The 27,709-nt window shown below is 35.8% G+C and overlaps 1 protein-coding gene across 1 annotated transcript in view; it reads left to right on the top strand.

Moving 5' to 3' along the window:
* The window catches only part of IFT80 (intraflagellar transport 80), a 62,211-nt gene that overhangs the window by 1,074 nt on the left and 33,428 nt on the right, over positions 1 to 27,709 (top strand). Inside the window, exons 3-9 of the mRNA XM_067301569.1 lie at positions 1,413 to 1,502; positions 2,340 to 2,558; positions 13,344 to 13,454; positions 15,799 to 15,867; positions 24,194 to 24,303; positions 25,140 to 25,229; positions 26,401 to 26,538. Coding sequence (XP_067157670.1) covers positions 1,463 to 1,502; positions 2,340 to 2,558; positions 13,344 to 13,454; positions 15,799 to 15,867; positions 24,194 to 24,303; positions 25,140 to 25,229; positions 26,401 to 26,538 — 777 coding nt within the window. The 5' untranslated portion in view covers positions 1,413 to 1,462. The remainder of the gene's footprint in view (positions 1 to 1,412; positions 1,503 to 2,339; positions 2,559 to 13,343; positions 13,455 to 15,798; positions 15,868 to 24,193; positions 24,304 to 25,139; positions 25,230 to 26,400; positions 26,539 to 27,709) is intronic.

Genomic DNA, 27,709 nt, shown 5'->3' with positions numbered 1-27,709 from the left:
TGGGAGTGGAAACTGGAAGCTGACGGTAACAGCTTGCCTGCTGAAACTCTAAATGAAAAATAAGCAATAAAAAATACCAAGCAGCCACTGAAAAGGTGGGTTTAGGTATGGCGTGCGCAGAAAATAGAAGCAGGTAAGTAAGATCTGTGCATCCAAATAAATGTGAGAGATTCTGTTAAGCTGGAGCAATACCTATATTAAACTGAAGAAGATATATTTTGGTGCCGTTTTACTCCATATTGTTATACAATCTTAAGGTTATGTTTGTGGAGTTTTTTCTAGAATTCATGGTATAGAGACTAGCCCCGTAACTGGTTGGTGGAATATTTTGTAGCATATGTTCAACAGCAATGCAGGTGCTGAACAACACCATTACCACCATCTAGAAATCAAAGACATGATTCAAAGGCCGCTTTGAAAGTTCAGCATAAACTCAAGCGCCTTTTAAATGCCTTGATATTGAGGTCCCCACACATTTTTAGAATACAGGTAGGAGAAAGCAATTAGACTTTCAAATATGAACGATGTTTAAGTATTTAAAAATAAAAATGACTTGTTGTGTGCGTTTTATCAGAATGAATGTAAAGTAGGATTGAAAATAGCTTATTTTATCCTTTGGGCACAGAAAATTACATGTTTTAGGACTGTCTTCCTTTTAAGGCTTCTTAAATTCTGCATAGTAACGCATAGTAGTTTTTATGCCAAAGAAATTCCAGAAGATTAGAAGGTCACGCCGTGTATCATGATGCTCTCTTCAGAGTGTACTGCCTGCTCCCATTCTCTCATTTTGCTTTTACTTCTTTCCATCCTGAAGGGGGGAAAGAAAAAAGGTTTAACCTGGATCAGTGCCTCTCTCCTGTCCAGGCACAGGCTCACCAAAGAGAAGGAGAGGATGAGAGGGTGGGACCCAGTTGAACATCTTATGGAATTACAGTGTTACAGTAAAACATCATGGACTTTCCAAATAATTGTGGATGAAAGAGTAAGATCATCATTTGGTCACAGCAGGATTTTTTTGAGAGTATGGCCCTTTTCTCTAAATTTTCTTCTAATTCTCCGTTCAGGCATGAATCTTTTTGAAAAGTTTGTGATTCCAGGTTTTCCCCAGCTACCTTCATGACTATCTGTAAGCATAAGAGAACTTCAGTGTTTCCACCTATAATGTTTCAGTGAAATGCTGCTGACATTAGTTGTTCTTTAACTTGCCCGGTGTGTTTATACTAAGCAGTCAGATTTGTGTGTGGTTGTGTACTGTACAAGGAGAATTCCCTTAAAATTTGGGTCCATTTTGGTGACTGTTTTGCCACAGTACTAATGTTATATTATTTATTTCAAAACTTTTAATTTTGGTATTGGTATCTTCCTTTTTAATTTTGGCTACTTATATATGTATTTGTTTTGTTTTAATACAGTTCTAACATACCCAACAGATTTTTTTTAATGCTCCATCTGAACAACCGAAATGAGACTGAAGATTTCACTTTTAAAGGAACCAAAACATATCCTTTCTCTCAGAATAAACCTTAGAACAACATGTTAAATCTTTATAGCCTTTTTACTAGAAGGGTTTTCTTTAAATCCTGAATGTCATAGTAAAATATTTGTAAATTGCATGTCGCTTTTTTTTAACCTTACTGTTTTAGTGCATCTTTTAAAGGCAACATTTTTGGAGATGTTGAACACTCCCATTGCAATACCCAGTGTTTTCTGCTTTTATCAACCTAATTTGAAACCACTGGTGTTTAGTACTGTGCAGAAGTTGTCAGCGTTTTGCTGGAAAATTTTGAGGTTTTTCCTTTCCTATTTGTAGTGATAAGTTAAATTTTTTTTTCTCACATAGTAAATAGGAATATTGATATTTCTAATTGCATGTAATAAGACACACACACACACACACACACACACAGAGGCTATAAACAAAGTTGTAATTTTTCTATTCTTAATAACTTAGATATTAACACAGCCTCATATATAAACTGCTGACATAGGCCAACATAAGCCAATTTGAATGACAGCTGGGCAGTTTGCGCTTGCCTTGTGCACCAAGACCCCTCTTGTAACCCAGTGTTTCAATAAATATGCATTGTAATAAGAATGATATTTTTATAGTTTCAGTCTGCTTTTCTATTTCATGCGGAATTTCTACCAGCTCTTCTTGACACAAAACAGCGAAGAAAGAATGAAGACTCATATTGTCTTTATAGGAAACATTCTATCTAGTCTTCTTAAAATAATCTTCCTGTACTGTTCTTTCAGTTTTGTACAGTCTAGATGAGATATTTTATAAGTTTATTTCTAATAACCAAAACTTTAAGACTTCCTTAATTTAATTATACATAAGGAATTAGTTAGCTGTGTGGGATGGACTACAGCTGATGAGCTATATTCCTGCAGCGATGATCACCAAATTATGAAGTGGAACCTGTTAACTAGTGAGACTACTCAAGTGGTGAAACTTCCAGATGATATTTATCCCATAGATTTTCATTGGTTTCCCAGAAGTATAGGTGGAAAGAAGCAGTCCTATGCAGAGAGCTTTGTTCTTACAAGTTCTGATGGTAAGTCTATTAGAAGTATTTATCAGTTCATACCACTTTGTAATTATGTCACTCAATACCTGAGAAATTATCTGCAATTAAATAATCTGCAGTAAAGCAAGTTCAGATACCTATAGACCAGTTGCACTGATGTAAAGTGAATAGCTGTTGCAAAATTCATACATCATTATTATAATTTTCTCTGATACAACATTATCAAACATACTTCTGCCAGCAGATGTATCATTTTTTACATAGGGACAAATTCTATCATTTGATAGCTCTTATTTCACATTTTTCTCGTTCATAAACTGGTGGTTTTAAATATCTACATAGATACCAAATCACTTACAGTTACTGAAACTGAAGATGATCAAATTAGTGAGATTGCTATTAAACATCGTGGTTAAGCAATTTATCCCTTTTCCAGCTAATGGTGAGCAGAATGAGACCAGCACATTTTTATCTCCCTTCTGTGGAGCCCTGAAGCTCTTTCTGAAGCATCTAGTTCTGGTTGTTGTCAGGGATAGAAGACTAGACTGTGTGTCCAGCATATTGGCATACGCATGTCTGGTATACAGCTATTTGTCCAGTATACTAATATACTAATGCTAGACTGCACGTTCCAATATAGTAGGTCCTGTATTCCTGTGTGTGGATTCTGGTTCGTGGGTGCAAGATCTGATGAATTGCTTCGATTTTTTTTTTTTCTTCCTCCCCAAAGAGACTAGACATCAAATTTGTCTGACTTGCACACAGTCAAACTTTCATTCCTGTGTGAAGGCGCATATACACATATCCCCAATTCAGTGACAAAATCTTAAGCTAACTGGTTTCATTATTGTTTTATGTTTATTATGAAGCACTCCATACAATTCAGATCAGAGTTTGTCTCCTTTCTTCTTAGTACTGTAACTTAAAACAATGTTCCATGCCATCAGGAACTTCCTGTGTGTGTTTCTCCTTCCTTCCCTTCCCTCATCCCTTTTCTTCTTTAATTAAGGAAAAGCACTTGGACTCTTTTCTTCTTGATTTAATTTTGCTTGAATGAAATATGAAAAATAACTATTAAAAAAACCTCTTTTCCAATCCCCTTTTTATTTTTCTTACCAAGGACTCACAAAGTGGCAACCCTGTAGTTCCAATGAGTGTTTCTTTCTGTTGGTATTAATTTTGAAACCTAAAAGAGTTTGATCCTTTCTGAAATCTGCTGTTTTACATTGATCTTATAAAAAATTGTGTTGGAATGAAGGCACTCCTAAGAAGCAAGTCTGTGGCATAATCTGGGACTGCCTGCCTGACAATCCACAGGCAAGAGCCTGCTGATGGGAATGGCATGGTAGTTCATGAAGGATTTCTGATACTTCCATGTGTTACATCCAGGAACTTGGCATACAAGTGACTTGGAAGAGCTCTATGACTTGCTTGCTGAAGTTGGGCAGTCCTTACACAGACCCTAACTTTTTACACCTAAAACGTGTGTTTTACTCAGTTGAAAATGCTATGGAAGGTTTCAGAGTAAGTCGATTGAACTAGCTTGCTGAGAGGTGATAAAAATGTGCCACAAAGAAGTAGATAGCATATCAACGCGCTAAACTTAGCTGATGTGCTTTTGTCAGAGGCCAAACATTTTGGTGGTGAAGCTGTATTTCCACAGAGGTAGTGATGGGCCTTTCTCAGCAATGAACTGAAAGCAATATGCTGCTGTAAATCTCTGCCAGCTTTTTCAGGCAGAACGGGGAGAATCGTGATCAATTGCTGAAGAGAGTTTCCATCAGGATAATAGTGGCCATCCGCCCATGACCTGTTGATAGTTTTCATGGGGACCTATCAATGTTTTTAATGGGGCTGATGGATGTTTCCCAGCTAACTTCTGCCCATGTTTTGGCCAGAACCCTGAATTTGTAGGTCTAGTATGTTTTCTTTGGTGAGGGGAACTTATTGTAGGCTTTTGGCTAGCTTCACTGTGAGCTTGATTGGGAACAGAAGGTTTGTTACCCAGCTTTAGCAGTCTAGAGCTGATGCATCCAGCATGGTTTTCTGTATAGATGGAGAGATATAATATGTATTTGAAGAAGGTAGGAAAAATTCTTTCCTTGAATGAAAATTTGGCTTTTTCACTAACTGTTGGCAACAGTTGCATTTGAAAATTAGGAAGGCTGTGGAGGCCAAGATTTCTTCAAGGTATTCTGTACTTCCCAAGGAATAAATGCACTAAACTTATGGAACAAAAGCAGGACATCTTTTGGCCAGTGTCAGAAGGTTGGCTCCCTTTAACTTCCTAGATATGCATGGGGAGGGAAGATGAGAGAAGTTTGCAAAAGTTATGATTCTACTTAGTCAATACCTCATGCTGAATTTTACTGTGGATTTCAGGCAGCTGGGGCTAATGAAATACTACTTGTAGAGCTCTTAAAGTGGAAATTGAAAGGAAGATTCATTTACATCAATTAATATTAGCATGTACGTATAGTTTTATGCTATTTCTTTTGTGTTACGTAAACAAAGACATTCCTCAGAATGTAGGTCAGTAATTCATGTTAGCTGATCTGAGTTCTGTCCTTGAGCATAAGTTTTTTCTTTTTCTTTCCACAGTGATAGACATGGGATGGAGGGATTTCTGTAATTCAGCGTGTGCTCTAATTTCTAGTTTTTTTCTCCTTTCTTTTTCTTTCTCAAAGTTTTTGCATTTGTATTTGTAATATCTTGTTTTTGTAAATTTCTGAATTGTGTGTGTAAATAGCGAGCATGACAACTGTACTGAATCAGACCTTCTGTTAATGTTTTCCAGTTTCCAGTTCAGTTTTCCAGTATTTTTTAAATAATATACTAATATATCATATTCTGCTTGAATAGTGCTGTGACATTTAAACTTTGACAGTTGAAGAAATGTATATGGGCTGCTACTACCTTAAAACTGTACTATATTTTTCTCTTTCATTGTCTGTTTTTTATATCACTAAGATATGTAAAGAAAATAAATCATATTCATAGATGTGTTGAGAGAGGCCGAAAGTCTGGTTTTTTTGGAGTGCTCAAATTAGAACATCATGGAAGCTGTGCATTCTGAAACGCTTTTATTCAATCTGTATATGAAACCTAATGCAAATTTAGATATTGGTTCTGAAGTATAATGTCTAGTAGGTATGAATGCTTGCTCTTCTGAAAGTGGATTAAGTGAAACTGCAAAAAAGAGCTATAACTTAGGAATAAGGATTCACGAATAACACCACGCACAAGTAGGTCCCAGAATCTTGTCCAGGATTCGTTAGGACCTGTGCAAGGCTATCAATTAACTGTTAGAAGTTAAATTTCTCTAAGTGACCTGATTCAAGGGCTTAAAGTCAGGGTTTCTGGCTTTTTTAGTTGATTTTTCTTTCTGCTCTAGATTTTAGTTGTGTACAACAAACAGATTCTAAAACGAGGTCTTGACGTTGACCTGTATTTTCCTTGGGAAGACCTTTGTTTTCATGTGCTTTTAACTTCTCATTTGCTATAACTTTTTTAAACAGGCCTCTGTTGTTTAATCTAAATTTATCATCATAGGAGTCTGGCTAATGATTTCAGCTACAAGAAATAGTGAGAGCAAGGTTAGGAAAAATGCTGGTCTCCTCCGTATGAATAAAAAAGAAGTCTACTTTGTTTTAGGCCCTTGCATGCCTTCTCGACGTCTGGGGCCTTTATCACTGTGCCTGTTGTTAATTCGGATGCTACCATTTTGCTAGCAGTAGCACAGTGCGAAGTAGAACCGAGTTCTGCTGGCTGAACTGCTATTAAAGCTAAATGTCATATGATTATTACAGAGCAGTAGATACTCTGCAGTGCGAAGATAACATGGGGTATTGTGGAAAAAAGATAAAATGTAATTTCTGTTCTTTAAGTGAATGGAGTAAATCCCAGGTTGTGTGTATGTGTAGAGTACTAAACTTGAGCAAAACTGGGGAAGAAACTGAGCTGGAAGGTTGTTTTGTTTTGTTTTTTAATTCTGTTTCTTGAGAGAATGAGATTCCTGTAATCACTCTGTGTTGTAGGGGGACTGGCTGGTGGGAAATCAGTAACTTTGGAGCTTCTTGGTGGGTTTAAGCTACCCCCAGAGGAGAGGGCATCTTCGGTCCCTACGGTTTTCATGGGAAGTGGCAGCTACATGATGGGAAAAGGCCAAACTAGTGAGTGCCCTCACTGAGGGGAGGGTGCAGCACTGGCTACAAAAATTCCGCCCAGGGAAGATGTTGTGAATGCCCCAAGTGAAGGAAAAGGTTCAGCTGGAGTCCCTTCTTAGACACCTGGGAGTCCAACAACAAAAGCTGATTAGGTTTGCTGTTATTTGGGAATGAGTTATCTTTACCACAATTAATTCACAGTAATGAGATTTTCACTTTTTGTCTTGTTCAAATTAGTACTTTTATCTTCTTTCTTGTGGGGTATTTCTGCGTAGTAACTGTCACTTAAACTAAGGGATCAGGTCTTAGCATTGGTAAATTCAGTCTAAACATTCATTTTATGGAAAACTGCTCATGAGATGTACTTACCAAAAAACATAGGGGTTTTTTTGTGAAAGAATGAATTAAGATAAAATTTAATAGAGAAATTTCAGAGATTTTTGTCTCCTAGTGTAAGATAGCATTCTTAATAGAGAGGACTTACCTTGCAGAGATTTTTTTTTTCTTGGTGCACGTGCAAGTGAATTAATTACTGCATTGTAAGTGTATGAACAAATTTAGTTTCTTAATTACTATTTTTAAACACTTCCAAGTTAAAATTTTGTTTAATTGTTACTTATATAGTATGCCTTACAGGTCAAGCCTGCAGTTTTCCTGCAACAGCTAATTCATCTCTGTGATAAGGATTCCTGGAAATTTGCTGAATCCAATGGAAATTGAGTATAATGTCTTTCCAGGGTTGCATTAATTCCTGGTTGAACTCCAGATGTTTGTGAAATTAGAGCAAATGTAAATTTAATCCTCTTGGGTTTTCTTCTGAGTTGCATCTCTCTTGTGGGCTATGTTCTTTTACTTCCTACTTAAACTGATGTTGTTACTGCTTTTTTACAAAAGTAAAGAAAATGTTCAGTTTTGAAGTGCTTATTAAGCACAAATGCATAAGTGAATAAGCCTATTTTTTTCATCTTTCTGTGTTATTGGTAGTTTTACATTAGGTCAGCATTTAAGAGTCTATGAAAACTAATGAACAAAACATACATGTTTTATATTCTGTATTTGAATAGGCTGCTAATCTCCCACTTGAAATTCTTCCAGAACTGGAGAGTCACTTTAAGCTTGAGAACAGCTTCTGGTTTCAGGACTTAATAAAAAGAAAGGACCAGTATTTTACAGATCTGAGATTTAAAGTAAGGTTACAGTTGCTTCACTTCTGTCTACTCCAAGTGCATAGGTAAAATTTTCCCTTTCTTAATTATATATAAGACTACAATACATTCTAATTTTAAAGCCTTTACTACCTGAGTTTTAAATTAAAGAACAGAAGAAGACAGAGTAATCCATTGAAACATTGCTTTTGGAGCAAGCTGTATGTGTGTATGTAGTGTAAAAACGCAGAATCTAATGAGTCATATCATTTGACTGTCGTCAGCTGCCAATTCACATGTTGGAAAAGTAAAGAAATTACAGAAATAAAGATGATGTCCATGAGAACTTGATTTGGCTCTATTGTGCATAAGTATAATGATACAGTATTTAAATGCATGATCACATTTTTCCAGATGACTTCTGTCTTAGTGCCTAAGATGAACTTGCTCTTATAAGAAAAAATATTCTTCCCTGCTAGGCTGCAGTTTACTATGCTTCAATATTTGGAAGATGGCTTGTGAATAAAGTAGGAGCTTGTAGAATGGGAAAGGATGCAAAAGATTGTTAAATCAGTTGAATATTTCCCAGTATAACAAGATTTTATCCTGTACTCGGTGACATGTCCCACTGTGATCCTGGTAATGTGACTTAAACCAAAGTGTTTGGTTACTTACAAATTGTTCTTTTATTTTAACTTTTGTGTGTCAGATTGAGGGGTTTGCTTACAGGAGGATTGAGGCCTCTCGGATTCCACTTGGGTCAATGGAAACTATAGTTTAAATATATAAATTGCCATAGAATTGTATGTATTCTTAAAAAACAATTCTGAATGTTTCAGATTGGATACTGAAAATTGATAGATGCCTTTGAGCTAGGTCTCTGTATGTTAGTTCCCTATTTGTGAAGCTCATTGGTTTTCCCAGGTATGTTAGTGAAATATGTTCATAAAGATTATGAAGAGCTGAGTCAGTTAGAGATGAATACTGTAGGCAATGACCTGAGATTATTAATAGTTCAAAAGGGTTTGAGTATTCTGCAGTGAAAAAGGTCTTGGCTAAAGAATAAACAAGCATCTTTTAAACTAGGCATTGGATAAGACAGGTGATCAGATGAAGGAAAAATCCAACAAGAAAAAAAAGAACAACCAACAAAGCTAATTTTTAGTTGGCAATTGTTAATTTCCTGTACTATGAAAAATGTATTACTTATTCAAAGAATAATTCAAATTTCTGTGACTGCAAAAAAACCCTATGATGGCAATACTGATGCTGTGCATGCATAAACTGCCCTGGGTATTACATTATGCATTATATAACAGTTATGAAACTTCATTTGTGGTCTGGATAGATTTTTATCTCTAGATTTTCTCCTTATATGTTTAGATCCTGTATCTGTAGGATTTAATGTGAATGACGTACACTTATTCTAGAACTTGTTTACTGGTTTTATCATTAGGGTCATTATGAATGAGTGTGGAATTGAAACTAAGTAATGACTTTTATGAACGTCTCACAGGATGTTTCTGATGTGCCTTTAACAATTTTGTTGTGTGCGAACAATTTGGTTTTGTCCAGTAGTGTGAGAATACTCCACGCTCCATCTTAATGATAAACGTTTCTGTAAGACATAATTCCACGTCTCTCTAATTAAGGGTAACATTTGGAATAAGGCCATCTGGTATCATCTAATAATGTGACCCTTAATTAAAAAAGATTATGCAAAAATCAGTTACAGCTGTGTAAACTGCATATCATAAATGCAAAAAGTTACACAGTTAAGAAATAGGGCTGGACCCCCATCTGCTGTGGACTAGGAAGGAGAGGGAGCTACACAGAACTGGGAGCTGCAAACCCCTTAGTTCTTATACTTTTTTAAATTCATGGCTAAAAATTTTTTAGTCCTTCAGAGGAAAGAAAATAAAGGTCACTTCAAAAATCAGAGTATAGTTGTATTGATATTCTTCTTTCTCTTATTCAGCAAAGTGGTGTACTGCTATATCCAAACCAGAATGTAATGGGAGGGAAATAATTGAGGAATCAATAATGCTAGTTCAGAGGCAACTTATGTGCGATTAAAATAATGCAAAAGACGAGTATCTTAGAGCTGAGAGTCTATAAAAGAACAGAAACTAGAATAATGTATTAAAATGCAGAAGACAGTATTGAAAATTTTAAGAATCTAAGAATTAACTAAATGAGGGTAAAGAGGTCTTAGCAATCGTGTTAGTGCTGTGAATACAGAAAAAAACGGATTAAGCAGCTGCTCAGAGTACTCAGGTATGAATATAAGTGATAAGGTTAATCTTAAGCAAAAATATATAGTTCAATGTATGATATTTCAAAATGGTCTGATCAAATAAACTGATTTTACAAGCAAAAGATTTTTAATACTGAGAGAAAGAATCATTTGTATAATCCTGCGTTGGCAGGGATTTGGCTGGATGATTTTTCCTTTTGTGCTTAAAAGTAAAATGAAGACAAAGTTTAAGGAGGGTTTTTTTTGTGTGTGTTACGTCTTTTACTACTATGTAGGGTCTGTATTCATCAATACTACAGAGAGCACCAATGTGTGGGTCATGTTTATATACTGACAAAGCTACCAGAATGTTTTTTGCTTGTTTTCAGTTTGTTTTTGTTTTCAAGTCTTTTTTTTTTAAACTGAAATAAGCAAAACTAAACATGGGAAGACAGAACACAATACGAGTTGTTTCAGGCTTCCGGAAGTGCAGGCCACGTAAACTACCACCTTGGCCTCTGTGATGTTGATGTGGATGTAGCTGCATGGTGTCCCGTGTTTTAGCATCTGTGCCGTTCAGAGCTAACTCCCTTATCGGCCGCATGTACATACTTGTTCAGATAATGTGTTTCATTACTGAAATAGATGTATATTTAGCTTCTGCTTCTGGCTCTTCTGAACATAAGTTCTTCTTGTGTTCTGTTTCTCTCTCAAGTAAGTTTCTTGGATACAGTATTTTTATGTAGTTCAGGTGACCTTCTGGCATTACTGGTGTTATCATTAAAGACCTAAATCTCCTAAGAAGCTACTTTCCCCTGTAGATGATAATGGAAGTAACTTACTGTTGCAGGCAATAATAAATGCAAAATGTTCCCTCTAACAGGTCAGTTTTTTTCCAAAAAAAAAGCCTGACAGAACTTGTCTTGATAGTCTACATATACGTTCACAAAAATGAGTGTATTGAAATCTGTTAACTTCTGGCTCCCACAATAACTGTAAAGGGAGCGTGCTTTTGCACTTGATTCCGGTCCAAAGTCGAGTGCATCTGCTGCCTCTTCAGTTCTTCTCACACCAGAATTGGAGCAGTGGAGCACCCTTTGGTAAACCCCCACTTTTTTGCTTTTTTTTCTTGGGGGGGGGAGCATGTTTTTTACAAGGCAAGGTTGCTGATGGCAATCATAAGTTTGTGGCTCCTTTGACATTCGCCTTTGAGTCTTTGCCACCGAAACCCTTTGCTACCTTGTGTAACACGTGCCGGTGCTGTTTAGCCAAGATTCAGGTCACCGCTTCTTCAGAGCCTTTGCACACAAGGAGAAGGAGTTAAAAGTTAGCCGCAAATGCGAGTCTGAGGCTGGCGGCAGCCCCGGGCACCGCCGGGGCAGGGCTGGGGTCGGGGTCGGAGGGGCCGTGTTGGGGCTGGAGACCAGCACACGCTCGTCCTAGCTCGTCCTGTCTGCGTTCAGTCGCGACGTTCCCTAGCCAGCTGCATGTCTCACCGGCACTGATCTGTGCAAGGGCCGGAAGCCTCTTGCTGCTTGCTCAGGACTGAGACTGGTGCCCACTGAAGGCTTCGTGTTTTCCTTGCTGGTGGAGAAGTACTTTGTCAGAGATAAAAGGCTGAAAACTAAACTGTTCCTCTGGGGTCTCTGGCTCTGAATTGCCCCATCCCGCTTACACTGGGCCTGAAGGCAGGTGCCGTGTTGCTTGCATGACAGTCCAGTGCAGGGAAGAGAGCTTAGGAGGCCTGATCATTTTTATTTGGGCCCGAAGCTTTCCCAAAGCCCAAAACCAACTTATGCTAAAATGGACAAAAGTTGAAGGTTTTTTGTTTTTTTTCTGTAGATTTTCTTGGGACCTCTACTGATGAGTTGCATCAACAGATTACTCCAGGGTCAATAATCTACCATATCAGTTTTCTTTAGATCAGCATGCCTTCCAAGGTCTCCTAAAATGCACAGCTAGATTCTTCAGTTTTCCCTAAGGAGCAAGCTAAACACCACTGCAGTCTCCTGGAAACGTTGCATTAGTTGGTGGCTGTTAAAAGGTTCTTTGAGTTGATGAAGATACTCAGTTCCATCTGAGGTATCTCAGTTTCTTTCTCCATGCCACCTAGTTCCTCCTGATAGGAGATAACTGATTTCCACAGGTTAAACTACCTTCTTTTTATGTTATCTCCCTCATGCTTGTTCATAAGGGCTATGACCAAAAAAAAAAAAAAAAAAAAACCCAAACCCCCTCACATAAGGACCCCAAACGCTTTTGAATTCCTTTGGTAAGTGAAAATATATCCTCCCTTCTCTCTGTTTTTCCAATATGCTGCTGTTCTGGGATACTGCTATTTAACCAGTATGCCCTGTCTTATAATTCATACTCTCAAGCAAGAGGGTCATATGCAGTATGTTTTAATGGAAAAATTATCCCATCTCGAGTGATGGAGCATTTGCACACACTTAGTGTGAGGTATGTGTGTACTGTTTATCTCAAAGAATTCTGGTCACTCTGCAAATTGCTTATGTTGGCTCACTGTCTTGCAGATTAGATAAAAAATATTTTTAAGGGTTTTAAAGTAGTTAATTTGAATCACCGAGCTATTCTAAGCCATGCATTTGTTCTGCCGCCCATTTCCTTTGTCTGCTCTTTGGTCCAGTTAAAATTTGATCTTCCTGGATTTAAGCAACCTCCCTCATTTGGAAAGCAAGATTTCCCCAGGCTTCTGTTGAAATCATTAATAGCTTTGTTTTTGGCTTCTGTGAATTTCCACAACAGCCCCATAATGCAAACAGTAATGCTTCCTCCGAGAAAGGCGCTCGGTGATGGTCAGATTGTACTAGCTTTTCCATCTTCCTTTTGGTGTTGAGTGGTTTTTCAGTTCTTAAAAAAGAAAGCACAAGGACTCTCCTGAGGTACGGTGTATAAAACTCTGTATGTTAGCTTTCAGACAGTGAAATAACACTGAGGAGTTGTGTCCCCAGAAAAAGGTGCAAACGTTTAGAGGGATGTAAGTAAAATTTAGGGGCAAAATAAAGATTATACATACAAAAGGGAAAAAAAAAATAGCATTGCAGTTGGTTTACAAGTATTCTCTTTCTGCAAGAGATTGTTTGTTTGGGCTTATCATAGTTGTGAATAATATAATTGCATGGTTTTTTGTGGGTTTTTTGGTTTTGCTTTGTGTGTGTGTTTTTAACAGAAGACGACACTGTTACTGTCGTAAATACCTAAACACAAAATTAGATATTCTGTTTCTAACCTGAACTTTGTTTAGGGAAGTTCCACTTGATTTCAAAATCAGGAAGACTGGAAAAGAGCGTAGAGGCGCACGGTGGAGCTGTCCTTGCAGGAAGATGGAATTACGAAGGAACAGCACTGGTTACAGGTAAGCATACTTAAAATGTTTTGAAAACTAAAATAGCAGAAGAGCTCTTTCAAAATAAGGCCTTTTTTTTTTTTTAATATACAAAGTTGACATACAATATGCCCTGAGAAAATGGAAGGGTCCACAAATGTAGTATTAAACACAATTTATGAAACATAAGTACCTTCAATAATATTTACGAAATGTAAGTACTTTAGGGGATAAATACAATAGAGTGTTTTGGAGAAAATAATTTTAAAAGTGAATCCTTGGCATACATTTAAAAGATACAGACCCAAATTTCATAACTTATATCTTAACTGTATTGAATTTGAATGGATAAAACTGAGTCTATTAAGTGTTCGTGTACTGATGTAGCTTTAAATTTTCATGTGAGAAGGGGGGATTGGAAACACAAAATCCACAATATAAATAAAGTTAACTCTGATTTATAACTTTATTTTTAATGTCTCCATTAGCATTGGGGCTATAATCACCTTGTGTAATAGAGGTTAATTTTGTGATATTTGATCAATGCTGTTTTAGAAGAGTGTTCTCTGGTTTTTATTTATTATTTTAATCTATATTAAAGCTAGTAAAAACATTTTTCTTTTAGTAATCCTGTTTATTAGAATTTATTCTATTTACTGGAAAATAAATGTTTTTAATATCAAAATGTTAAGAGATTTCCATAGACATTCTGTGCTTCATAAAGGAGAATATTTGATTGTTTTTTTTTTTTTTTTCCTGTCTGTTACAAAAATGGTTGCTAAGTCAGTACCTATATATCCCTGCACATGACATTGGAGTTTTTTGGCCACCAGAGTTTACTGAGGCCTCATGAGCATCTTAGATGTTCCGGTGCTTCTTTTCCTTGATTATTTGGGTGGTATAGATCCAGTTGCTAACTAACCCTTTTCTCCGACGGGGCTGGGAAAGGGATCTTCCAGCATCTGTATCGCTACGTGTCTTTTTGTCCTAAATCTTCTGGTAATTAGTTGCTTTTGGCATTTTTGTCAAAAACTTCTATCTTGATGTTAAGGAGAAACTAATTGCATTTCCTGTGATAGACTTCTCCTTAGTGGGATTTCTGTTGGTGTCAGAATTTTATGCAGCCTCCTGTTGATCTAGCCCAGCTGATTTCTTTGGACAAATTCCAACTCAGTCCAGAAGTACTGAAGATAATTTTGGATCTGCTTGTTTCCAGACTCAGTCTGACTCTAAAATGCGGCTTCAAGGAAGTCCGTCTGGCATGTTCCTCTTAAATCCCGGAGGGTTCTTTTTAAAGAGAGATTTGCTTCAGGAATTTCTCCAAAGGAAAAATCAATATTGCTTTTTCAGTCTTCTTTTGGAAAGACTCCATGATACTTATGGGGAATATGTGAACTCATCACCATATCCAAACAGTGTACTCTGAGATCTACTGCTCTTATACTGCAGCTATGCTTGGAGGAACAGTGAATCATTGATGACAGTGTATCAGTTAAAATATTCTTTGAAGTTCTATTTTAACAGTATCAGGTGTGCACAAATAAGATCTTTTAAATTGTTTTTGTTACATTTTTTAAATATTTAAAGCTAAATCTGCCATAGATAAAAACCTGAAATCTGGTAAGTAAATTACCTTTGAAAGGAGAAATGGTATGAAGAGTTCTGGTGAACCTTTTTACTAATTAACTGAGTTTAGAAGGTTTAAATAAAGACACAGAGCTATACTTTTTAAATATGATAGCACATTAGGAGATCTGTATTTCTTCTGTACACATAACTAACTTTTCTGTATAGTGTATAAGAACCTAATCTTTAATAAATTAACTAAGTTTCTTGGTAACATGCAATTACATTATAAAATTTTAACTTTCTAAATGAAGCCTTCAGTTATCTTCAGTTTCACCATTTATCAACTGTGAAGTGCACAGTTTAATACATAAAAATCTGCTCCTGCTCTCTTTGGACTCCTAAGAGACTCATTTAATCAGCTCCTGGGCCATTGAACTGTAAATAGATGAAGTGTACTAGTAATGTTGAATAGAAAATAGAAAGCTTGGGGTACTTAAATAGTGATGGGATTTCTCTTCCCAGGAGCAGCTTCAGATAAGAAGACTATCGGGAGTTTCAGGAGAGGAAAAGACTTGCTGATAATAGCAGAAGAAGAGTCTTAAATATTTTTTCCTTAAAACATTATCTGTTTCCTTGTTAGGAAGACTACCTAAATAATATTTACTGGTAGAATGACCTGGGGTTTTAAATAAAAATATTCTAACTTTAAGTATTTCCTAATAAATACCCTACGTTTACAATTGCTGTAATTATTAGATCTATTATTGCTTATAAGTTGATAATTTCCATAACTTTCTGCTTACAGTTGGTGAAGATGGTCAAGTGAAAATCTGGTCTAAAAGTGGAATGCTGAGATCCACTTTAGCTCAACAAGGTGAGTTAATTTTCTTAAAGTTCAGTTAGAACTTTCAATTTTTGGTATATAAAATATATTGAAAAAACAGACCCTAAACCTGGCAGTAATGGTTTAATTAAGGATTTTAAGGCCTAGATCAGCTCCACTGAAATTAAAGATAAATCCATAGTTGAATTCAGTAGGAACTGGATCTTTCTCTTTATTTTGGCAGGTAGAAATTCTGATTATCAGCTTCGTTACCTGAACTGCTATGTTCTCATTAAAGTGTTTAAAACCACACTTAAAAGGCCTCTTTTTGAGTAAGAGTGTTTGACTGTTAAACAATTTATTATTAGATTGTAAAATCAGTAGAAGAATAAAACTAAATACAATCTAGTGCATGGGAGCATTTAGTGCTCCCATTGTGTTCCTGTGGACCTACTGTGTGTCATTATACACTCTCAGAAGTGGTGTTCCGTTCTTATCTAATATTGGCTATTGTCATTATTGATTTCATCATTCTTATAATTATAGAACAACTATAGATATTATATTAAAATATAATATTTATTGTGGAACTCCATGTCTTACTACAACAACGCTTATTTCCTTTACTCACCTCTAAAGAAGTTAGCATTTTTGGTCAGTGTTTTCAAAGGAGGAACTTCTCAGCTCAAAAACAGCTGATAAGATCTGTTTAGTCTATTTCTAAATTATCGTATCTATTAAAAATTTTTTATCAGGTGATTTTTTTTCAGGATAAAGCACAATCATCTTTCTTTTCATGCTGACGTGCTAACTACAACTCAAAAGTTTTTCAGGGGTGTTTGCGCTTTATTTTGGCTTGGGCTAGATCAATTGGCAAAATATAAGGAAATTGGTAAAATATTCATCTCATTTTTATTACTGAATTATAAGTAGCAATTGTCTTGTTGTGAATACAAAATAGTTTTTGTTATTGTTTCCAGTTTTTCTATTATAGGTTTTGAAACATTTACTTTTTTTGGCTGAAATGGTTATAATTGATCCCTCCCTCAAGACAGTTGTTTTGTGTGATAAATATAATGGAAAAATATTTAGTTTTGTTTTTTAATAAGATGAATATCTTCAAGAAAAAAGCATTTTCTAAAAGAAAAGTACTCTTGCAATATTTTCAGACAACTGTTTTCACTTCCACCCCAAGGATTCTGGAGAGACAAAAGAATCGAAGAATTCAAAATAAATCCATTTTTTAATACCAAGTCACTGACTCTTATGGTGAAACTAAAAAAAAATTTCTAAAAGCCTTGCAAGACTGCTTGAAAGATGAGAAAAAGTGTTTATGGTTAGCTCCTCTGTGCTTTAAAGCTCTTAACAGCCCTGGTTCAACAATCTACTTAACCCAGTAACTAATTTAATGTATGCAGAGAGTCCTATTGAAGTGAAACTGTTCCTGTGCTTAAGTTCTTTGTTGAACTGGGACCATAGAGACCTAACCTCAGTCTTAGCTTTGTAACTACAGTTTTATGCATACTAGAGCATTCCAGTTATTTTTATTTAAGTCAGTTTAAGATCACATTATTTTAAAGTGTAACACTGCAAGCTGCAAATACATTTTTATACACATTTGATATTTAAAACACCCAAATTTTTATAATCATAATTTCTAACATTTATATACTATTTCAGTGAAAATATCAAGCTAGATTTTGTTTTTCAGACTTCATACATTGAAATCATGTGACCTTTTGACATTTTTAAGAAACCACATGCACCTGGGGTTGGGTTAAATGTCAGACCCTTATCTCTTTCTAAAACAAATTATCTAAATTCTTTCAACCTGTTGAAGGCATTTTAACCACAGGAGTAAAGGTAAAATGTATTTCAGTTCTGTTAAGGAAGTTCATATTCAGATGTAATGTATTTTTCATGCTTACAATGTAAAAAGATAAGCCAATCAGACTATATTTTTTGAAAAAAAATTGAACAACACACTCTAGTGTTTCTCAATTCATGTATTTCAAGTTTCTTATGTTTAACTGTGCTTATTTGAGGTATCATACTTAGTTTGATGAAGCTTATAAAGTAAGAGCCTCATTCTAGTTTGATATATGCAAGTTGAATTTCTATTGATTTCTCAGAGCTGCTGGTATAGTGTAAGGGAAGAATTGGGTCCCCATGGAATAACTGTCTTTTTGTATTTGTGTTTTAAGATACGATCCTATGAGGCTCAAAAGCCCTTTAAACTTTTAATTTGCAGGATCAGATTCCTGCAGAACATTCTGTAAGCTGCTGACATACCTGGCATCAGGATAGGACTCTGCAGAAATTTTATGTTGTTTAAAAGAAGTATATTATGTTTGAGCTAATTTTGCACTTTCTTTATCATCTCCTTAAGAAATGCAAGGATTACCATTGCTAACATTCTTTCTACTCATGCCTTTCTTTGTATTAGAAATAAATTTTCAGCGTCTTATCTTTGAATAATGGTCCACATGCCTATTCTGTCTTTGGATTTTTATTCACTACGGAAACACGAATATAGATTTTTTCCCTTTTTTAGCCTTTTCAGTACTTCTGTAGAGTGCTCTGGCCCCATGTCCTTCCATCATGCTGATGCATGGAATCAAGTTAGTTTGCCCCAATAGCCTCTATTGCATTCAGCCTCTAGCTGTAACATATTGCTGTTACGGCTACGTTGTTCTTTGAGCCCGATCTTGCTTTTTCATCCTTAGATTATATTCTTCCTTTTGTTTCTCCTTTTCCTTAAACAGAAAGCTTTTTAAAAATTGCTATATTTGCAATCCTTTGGGCTTCCAGCTGGTGCTGTGTACTGATACATGTGGATGAGGTAATATTTTTTCATGGCTTCCTTTGGTATATGTTGGTAACCCACATGACTGTGCTTAAAACAGCATTGTATCTGTGTATTCTGTGATGCACGCATTGCAGCATGGCTCTGTGCTCAAAGTGTCTCTCTTCCTTTGGACAGTGCCACAAAACTATAAAGGGTAAGATGTGCAAAGAGTCGAAGGCCCACGTATGAAAGAAAGAACAGCTTTAACAGCACAGATTTTTATGGTACATTGTAGACCCTGACGCTAAGATTATTTGCAGTGAAGCCCTACAGGGTCTGTGTTACTGTAGGCTCAGTGGTGCCACCAGCACTGAGTCCTTCACAGACCAAATATCTGGTCAGTAGGACCAGTGCTGAGCCCACAGTTACATAGCCTCTCTTGAGATGTCTTTGTCCAAAATCGCTACTGGTGAGGCTCATAAACTACTGGCTCTCTAACCCTCATCATCCCCTGCAGGCTCAAAGGTATTGGTCATGGCAACAAAAAGAAGAAAATAAAAAAGTAGAATGCAAGCCTGCCTTTCTCATTACTATCAAGATTATTCCTGCAGCACCATTTTTTTTAGCTCATCCCATCAATGAATCTGATAACTTTGCTGATAACTTTACTCTTCCTCCAAGATCTGAGAACCTTAGTGGACAGACAAGTCTCATGGATCCGTCCTAATTGTTTAATTGCAACCAGGCTTATGCTGGAGCACCTGCCTTCTTAATGTGAGTCACAAAACACACTGGTCCTCTAACATCAAGGCAGAAGATCAGGTGATATTTCAGTTCTCCATCTTTAAGCTGCAAGTTTGATTACTGTCTAAGGATATATAGTTTCTATCGTAGGTTAGAGCACTCCTTAGCTTCCTCGACCTTGTTAACTATTTTAGTGTCCCTAATTCCAGTAAAGACAGGTATAATTGCTTGCAGGAAAGCCATATCTTAAATTCACAGGTTGACTTTCCTTCTCGTGCTGTGAAAACTTAGTTTCTTTAAGAGCATTTGGTGAAGAACTTCACCGTAACCTTTATGAAAATGCACATACATTGTACAGGCCAGTTCAGTCCTGCTTTTTTATTCTTGGTGAAGCCATGACTTCCCAGTATAAAAGAATATGACACTAATTATTTATCATTTAAATATCATTATCCACAGACTTACTGCTTCTATCTTATACATTTTACTAATTTACCTTGGATGGATTTGTAGTTCTTCAGGTGATCTCTGTCGCCTTTCTTTCAAGCTGACATTGTATTTGTAAACTTCTACTCTTAAAGTTTTATCTTTCTTGAATATTATCTTTTGATCGTGCTGACTTTTTTCAATGGGCTTCCAGTGTTTGGTATGCTGTAACTTAAACAATATTACACGTGAAAGCCTGTTTCATTTATAGTCATTATTGTATTAAATTATCTAAGGCTATTGTAGTTAGAAGACTACTTATATCCTGATTGTATTTTACATAACAATAAATACATATAAATACATAAATACATCTGGCTTATATGCTAAGAAAAGCATGAGGGAGTAATGTGAATAATTGCTGTGCAGGTTGCCTTTTTGGTTACTGAAAGCAAAATCACAACAGTTGCAATGTATACACTTTAATTACACTTTAATTATTGTGAAGTGGGACTTGCTTTTTAAGGGATGACGGTATTCAAGATGCAGCTCCTCTTTTTGTGCTGCCACAGAGAGACATAAAATTGTCTGAATTAATGTTTTTGTTGCTGTGGAAGGAAAAAGTCTCATACAGACATGCTGTTATAATTAGCAAAGAATCTGCTATGGCCGCAAGTGTCAGTGACTGCTCAGTCACCCTTGCACCCAACCTTAGCTCTTTCCCTGTTACACCGATTGGCCACTGGATTGGTTCGTTGAGATTAACATCTGCTAGTAGAGCACTGAGATGTGAAAAGCCCACCTTGTAGCTTCCTGCTGATGTTCCTTCTTCAGATCTTCTCTCAGCCCACCTTTGCTACTTTTGTTGCACAGTATTTTTTTTCCTGAAACTGTTTACCACCAATGCAATTCACTCCAGTTTTTCTGCTGAATTTTTCTTTCCACAGCAATGCAATGTATTGGCTGTCCTTTCCCAACCAAGTTCTTGCTAAGCGCAGAAGGAAATGAGTTAACTTAGCTCCTGCTGTTAAACCCTGGAAATTGTGGTTAAGTAGTTAGCCATCGTAAAATTTTTAAACATTTGGTTTAAATATAAAAATCTTCTGACTGTTTAATCAGCATTAGAGCAGGACAAAAATTAGTTTATTTTGAATTTCTGTACAGCTGGTGTCAGAATTTATGTCATTTTCAACACAAATTGCTGCCAGCAGGAAAATAGCTAGTGCCAGATTTACTTAATGTATGTTCTATGTTTCTATGAATTGTCTCCTACTGACTTACCATGGTTGAAGAGTAACAAGCACCCGCCCAAAAGGTACATGATAATTACATCATTCTCTAGTTCTAAACAAAATAAAATAAATGCCTTCCCAAAATAAAATATACAAATCACAAAAACATTCAGGAGCAATGACACTAGATCTCGGTTTAGAGTTTAAATGTTTGAAAGCTCAAATCAAGTTTATTGTGCTGAATTGATAGCTATAATAAAATCAGGTTTTTGTTCAGAGAGAAAATTTGAAGGCTGAAGAACTGGTAAGATATTAGATGACGTTAGGACAGTTGATACATCCGTTCAATCAGTTAACTGTCTAAATCTGGTCAAAATACTCCCATCGAAAGGGAGCGCCTGAGTCATTTTTAGAAACAGAAAAATGCCAGAAGTGTCTTTGAAAATTTTACCCAGTAAGAGCATTTTCTTAAGACTGTTTGGGTTTCGTATTACCATAAATGATAGATGTACTAAAAATGGTTTATTTACTCAATTTTAATTCATTTGATCAAATTGATAGTTATCAACTAAAATATGCTTGAATCCCTAAGTAAAGCATATTTTTGAGACTAAAGCAGAATTTATTTCTATTTTGCTCTTCTAAAATTCTCAAGTTGTCAAGTACAAATGTTTAGACTGTAATAATTGCTCTTTCTTAGGTTTCTTTTTTCTCCGATAGAACTTTTGGGGTGCAGTTCTAGTTGCCTTAGTTTAGGTGTGCCATTAATGCCGTTTGAGGTTCCTTAAGTTACTGTGCCTAATCGCCAAATCTATTCCTGAAGGAGGTGGATTTCCTTAAGGTCCTGTGTCATGTCCGTAAGTTCCATACAGATATCTTGGGGTACACTAGGCACATCACATCGCTCTAGATCCTCGTGTTTAGACAACTGAATTGCTTCTTCAAAGGCCTCATTTTTGCCAAGGAGAATATTAAGTCTGTTAGTTGAAAAACAGAGTCCTGAAATAAGCATTCTCTTTCCCATTTCCAAAGGTAGGGAAGCAGGTTCTACAAAAAGTAAAAAGAATGATCTGACAGGGGCTTATTACACAGTCTGCCTCCTTGCAGTTTTATATTCACTGTTTCCTGATGTCTTGTAATACTGAGGCTATGCTGGAACTTGCTCTCCATTGCTGCAGGGCTTTTGCTGTGACAGAAATAAATGTTTGGACATGCTCTTTATTTAATTTTCCTAGTTTTATTTGCATGGAATCGAGCAGAGTAATACTTTGATTCTTTGTCTTCAGAGGAGAGCAATCCTGTCAAGTACTGAGGAAAATATTTGTGTAGTTGGCAAGTCTGATTAATTTTTTTTCCTGGATGTTTTTTCCATGCCATTTTTCACTTCTGTTTTCAAAAAGATATTTTAAAACTGCAACATTATGTGTTTTCAAAACAAAGCACTCAGTTTTATTTTGGCTACCTCATTCTGGAGTTTTTATTTCACAGAAAAATCTTTCCACTTAATTGGGAGAAATCTGTGAAGTTTGCAGGCCACTCTTTCTAGTTTGATCTGCTGTTAATTCATTTTGCAAGTTGCTTGTGTATGGGATGTTTGTTCTTTATTTGTACAGCAAAACAAAAAAATGCATTATGGTACAGTCTTAATTATGGAGCTTAAACATCTTCCAAAGAATAATTCAGGTGCAACACAAAGTATTTTTTACCCACAACGGCTATTAGCAAGTATTAGGGTGATTGTTTTCATGTTGATTTTCTTATCTTTTAAGTGGCAACTGTGAATACAGTTGCATCAAAGAATACAAGGTCAAATAAATAAAAAATGCAGCTATTATTGTTTGCTTTTTGGAATTGTGTAGAACTTGAATTATGAAAGGTTTTACAAATAAATAGCATGGTAAATGGCAATAGAAAGTGATGTTTGAGAAAGATGTGATATTAAGAGCACAGTGTTAAAATGATAGGTGGTGGCTTGATGGACCATCTACCTGATTTTCTAGTTTTGTTTCTGATACAAATATTTCTTGATGTTAAATTAGATATTGGTCAGTATCACAAGCAGTGGTCTCAGCGCTTGATGTAATCGTATTGTAGGTATTCTGGCAGACTAGTTCTGGGGGGCATTTCAAGGTAAACATGAAATGGTTTTGTAAATATTTATGGGAAGTGTTTACAAATCTGATGGAAAGCAGGAGAGAAGATCTGAAGGTTTGACAGCTGGGCATTGAAGGCTTGACCTTGTGGACTGATCAATGGGAAGAGTTAACATTTTAATACTTAATGAAAGATGTCACGATGCAGATAGGCCTTATAAGTAAATTGGCCATGAAGGGCTTTGTCTGATGTTATAGAGAAAATTGAACAAATGGAGAAGGGCAACGAAAATCTTTGCAGTGTCCTGGTTAGCCATGAGCCAAGGGGGTCAGTATCTCCAGGTAGGAGAGGAGCACCTTAAAGCTGAAAGACTACCCAAACCTGAGAAGGAAGACATCATCTTATTTTGCTCAAATGTGTCTTGTAAGAAACTGGTCAGATTTTTTTAAGAGAGGGGAAACAGGAAAACAATTGGGAGTTTAGACATGAGGTTCAGCGAAGCCAAAGCAGTGAAACTGTTTTGCTATGAAAACAATTTCAGTGAAAAAGAAGAAAAGGAAATCTTATAAAGGAAGAAATCTGGTGGTATAAGTTCTTCCAGAGATGGTTTTACAGTAAGCGTGAACTGAAGAAGCAAGTGGTAAATGTAGTTGGAGCTAGTGGGATAGACTTTGCAATAAAATAAGTGGGTCTTAAAAGTTACATGATACATAGGAAGAATTGATAGGTACGGTACATGAAGAGGAGAGCATTGTGAATTAGGTACCTGTAGCAGTAGTTAAGTCATACACGTTTTCAGTAACCCAGATGTAGTATCTACAAGTCACTAATTCATCATTTGTTTTGGTGAGGTCTGTAGTTGATTTGTTCAGTGTTAAATTTAAAGTGGTCCTGTTGAAAGCAGTAAGTGTTTGACTGCTTACTAACTTACCTACAGTTATACAAGTACCGGGGGCAAATAGTTGCCCCTAGGTTGGCCTTCTCCCACACTTGGGTTTTTGATGCATGATTTTAAGTAACCAGTTTGAAGTGGCTGTACCAGTTTGATCAGACAAGTCTTCATAAGAAATGTTTTCTTTCATGCTGTCTGCAGGGACACCAGTGTACTCAGTAGCCTGGGGACCCGATTCTGAAAAGGTTCTCTATACGTCAGGAAAGCAGCTGATTATTAAACCTCTGCAGCCAAATGCTAAAGTTTTACAGGTATCATTAGTATAAAATTATGTATGTACTGAGCTTTGTGAGTATTAATTTAGAATCAGGTAAAAATTTAAGGGAATTAAAAGTGGGGCTGCATTAAAGTCAGTGGATGTACTTACTCCAGTTCTCAGAGTAAAACTAGCAGATCTGGAGAATTGCTGCCTGTGGTTCTAGCATGTTATGTTCTTCTCTTGACTTTGTATAATGCCTTTACTATGTTAAACCAGACTTCAAGATATATTCTGATTTGATACTAATCATATACACATTTGACAGTACCATTTATTGTTAAGGTTGTCTCACACTTCCCATGTGAAAATGTTTTTGTCTTCTATAATTTTGCCAAACATAAAAGATTTGTGCTGAAATTTTCCATGCAGCACATGTGCCACTCTTTTTTGCCCTCCTATTTTAACCAGAATTATTCTTTTTTTGAGAATAAGAATAAAGGAATTGTTCATTTCCTAAATTAAATTTATTTGACAATTTCTGCTACTGATAAGCTTGAGGCCTTTGAGTAAGCATTTCCCTTTTATAAATAAAGAAAAGGCAGAAAAATGCAGAAGCCTTTCTGTTTCTTTTGATTATGAAAAGGGACAACAATACAGAAGCCGTAGCTTGGAACATTCTTTCAGTGTAGATTGTTATGCTTTCCTTCTACCTTATTCTAGACTGTATTCGATCTATTATTTTGCAGAAGAGATAATGTCTGTGCATTTTTATGGTTGGAAACCCTGATCTAGTTTGGGGCATGTGAATGCTACTAAATGATAAATGATAAATACTAAAAGTTGTCAGACTTGTTGCATCTATAGTTAATTTATTTTTTTCCATTTCAGTGGAAAGCCCATGATGGACTTATTTTAAAAATTGACTGGAACTCAGTCAATGATCTTATTCTGTCTGCAGGCGAAGACTGTAAATACAAGGTTAGTACTTGTTAACTTTTTAGGGGAAACTAAATTACCGAAAGGGATATTTTTAGGCAGCCTGATGTTTTATAATTTTAGTAACACTTATAAGCTAATATTTAAAGAAGTCTTTCATTTTTCAGGAAAAACTTATGACCCCAAGCTGTATTAAGCTGTATTATTTGTAAATACATCTCACTCTATCTAGTAGCATAAAATTACAAATGTTTGCTTGAGAAAATATGCCAAAATAAAAATAAGTAAAATGCAGTTGAAACAAACTCCCAAAGGAAAATGTGTAGAAATATAACAATAAATACTTGCAATAATATAAGCTATAATATGTACTGAGAAAGTGAATATATTATTAGTGAATATCTTAGGAAATTGTATGGTTGGAATATTGTATATCCAAAATAGAAAGAACATGTTGTATTTCTTCCCTTAATTACAAACTTATTTTTAGTTGTACAATATGTTCGTTCTGTCCTTCTCTTAAGAGTGTATGATGGCTGTGATACAATCATACAACGGAGTTGGGTTTTTTTAAATTTTCTATCAAAGTGTTAAAAACAAATTATTCTGTGAATTAACTTCCTGGCCTTCTGTTGGTTACAATCAGTTATAAAATCTCTTTGGTCTGGAAATTTGCAGAGTTGTCTTCCACTGTTGGAAAACAAATGCAAATAGAATAATCCTTGTGGTTCTGTTAGAGACTTACAGTAAAGTGCAGGAAACAAAACTCAGTTGTTAGTTCAAAATATTTTATACAGAGCAATGTAACGTTTGCCATGATAGCAAAGCAAATTCCATTGCGTCAAACAAACCAATATTGATTGTGAACAACCTTTAATGAAAGATAAACTACAATATTAGGTGTGGTTTTCCAGTTATACAAAAATGTTTTAAAATAACTTAGAAGTGTGAATGTGATTCTACAGAACATTTGTTGGTCTAGAATTCTAAAAGTTAGTGCATTTTTCATTTGTCCTCAGTGGAGAATTTCTTTTGACAAGTGTGTTTTAAAATAAATAAAACTACTAAGTACACTCAGTACCTGTGTTTTTAATGGAATGATTTAAGAATGGAAAGTGTATTTCTGTAACTTAGGTGAATATGAGGGAAAGTGATACCTCTAGAATAAGTAAAGGCACACACAAAATATATTCAATTTTTTTTTCCTTTTAAGGTTTGGGACAGTTATGGGCGTATACTGTACAGCTCACAGCCGCATGAATATCCTATAACATCTGTTGCCTGGACTATGGATGGGGAATTATTTGCTGTTGGGTCTTTTCATACTTTACGTCTATGTGATAAAACTGGGGTAAGTAACAACTCTGAGAAATAGCAGATGTGGAAATTTATTGATAATATAGTAAATATTCCTAGGGATATAAGTATATGGACAAGTATTTTTATTGGCAGAAACTGATCTTGAGTTCCAACATCTTTCTACCAAGTGCATCTAAGATACTCCCTTCTTGATCTGCTCAGCTGCACTTACCAATGTGTTTTGGTCTGGGTAAAAGTTTTCATAATATTCTGCCTTTCAGGACATTAAAATTTTCTGTATGTTTTTTAACTTCTTAATTAAAAATACTAAGTTTACAAGCACCTCTCATAAAGCGATCATAAAATACAGTTGTTAACTGTGAAAAGCAATGAGGGTATAGGAATAATAAAAAAGAAGGTAGAAGAACAATGTCCATGGGAGAACAAAACATAAGAATGAAAGTTCTTGTGAATTTATTATTTGGCTTTTTTCCTTAGAAGTAGTAAGAGTTTACAAGCACATCTCATAAAGGAGATCACAAAATGTGATTATCAAGCATTAGAAGCGATAAGGTTAAAACAGTAGTAAAGAGGATCTAAGAACATTCTTGCATTTGTTTTTTAATGCTAGACAGGACACTGTTTCCAACTAAAGGTGTGTTTTAATCTGAGCTTTTTTGACATGGCCATTTGTGTATTCATTAACAAAGTGTCCCTGGCCTTTTTTTTCTTTTCTTTTTTTTTTTTTTTTTTAACATATGTGACTACTACTTCCTAAAGCTTCCTAAAGGAGATACCTCTGTTTCTCTCTTCTTTTTTCTTTTCTGACTTGCAGCTTTGCTCCAAGTTTGTTATTGTTGACCCAGTTTTTTTCCACTTGGTCTCCAACTAAAATTAAATTAATGTAGTTTCATCTGCCTTCATTGGTATTCTAAGTCCGTTAACCCAGGGCACAGATTGACCTGATTGTCTCTGTGGATTTCCTGTGGTTGTGCAACTTTTTCTTCAGACTTGCACTGCATCGAACCTCACTAGTTTTGGGACTTTTATTGTCCCCCTGTTTACCTCTTTTGTTGTGTTTTTTGCCCTCTTGCTCGGGTTGGCAAATCAGCATTTGCAGTGGTGCTTTGGGGCATCTTCAGTACCGCATGGTTCTCCTTACCATGAACTGGAACCGCACATTTCAAGTATTTATACATTCTTGAAGAATAGCCTTTAAAATT

This window comes from Apteryx mantelli, chromosome 9, assembly GCF_036417845.1.
Source record: "Apteryx mantelli isolate bAptMan1 chromosome 9, bAptMan1.hap1, whole genome shotgun sequence".
In the NCBI taxonomy this organism is placed as follows: Eukaryota; Metazoa; Chordata; class Aves; order Apterygiformes; family Apterygidae; genus Apteryx; species Apteryx mantelli.
This window is presented reverse-complemented; position numbering and strand designations above follow the sequence as displayed.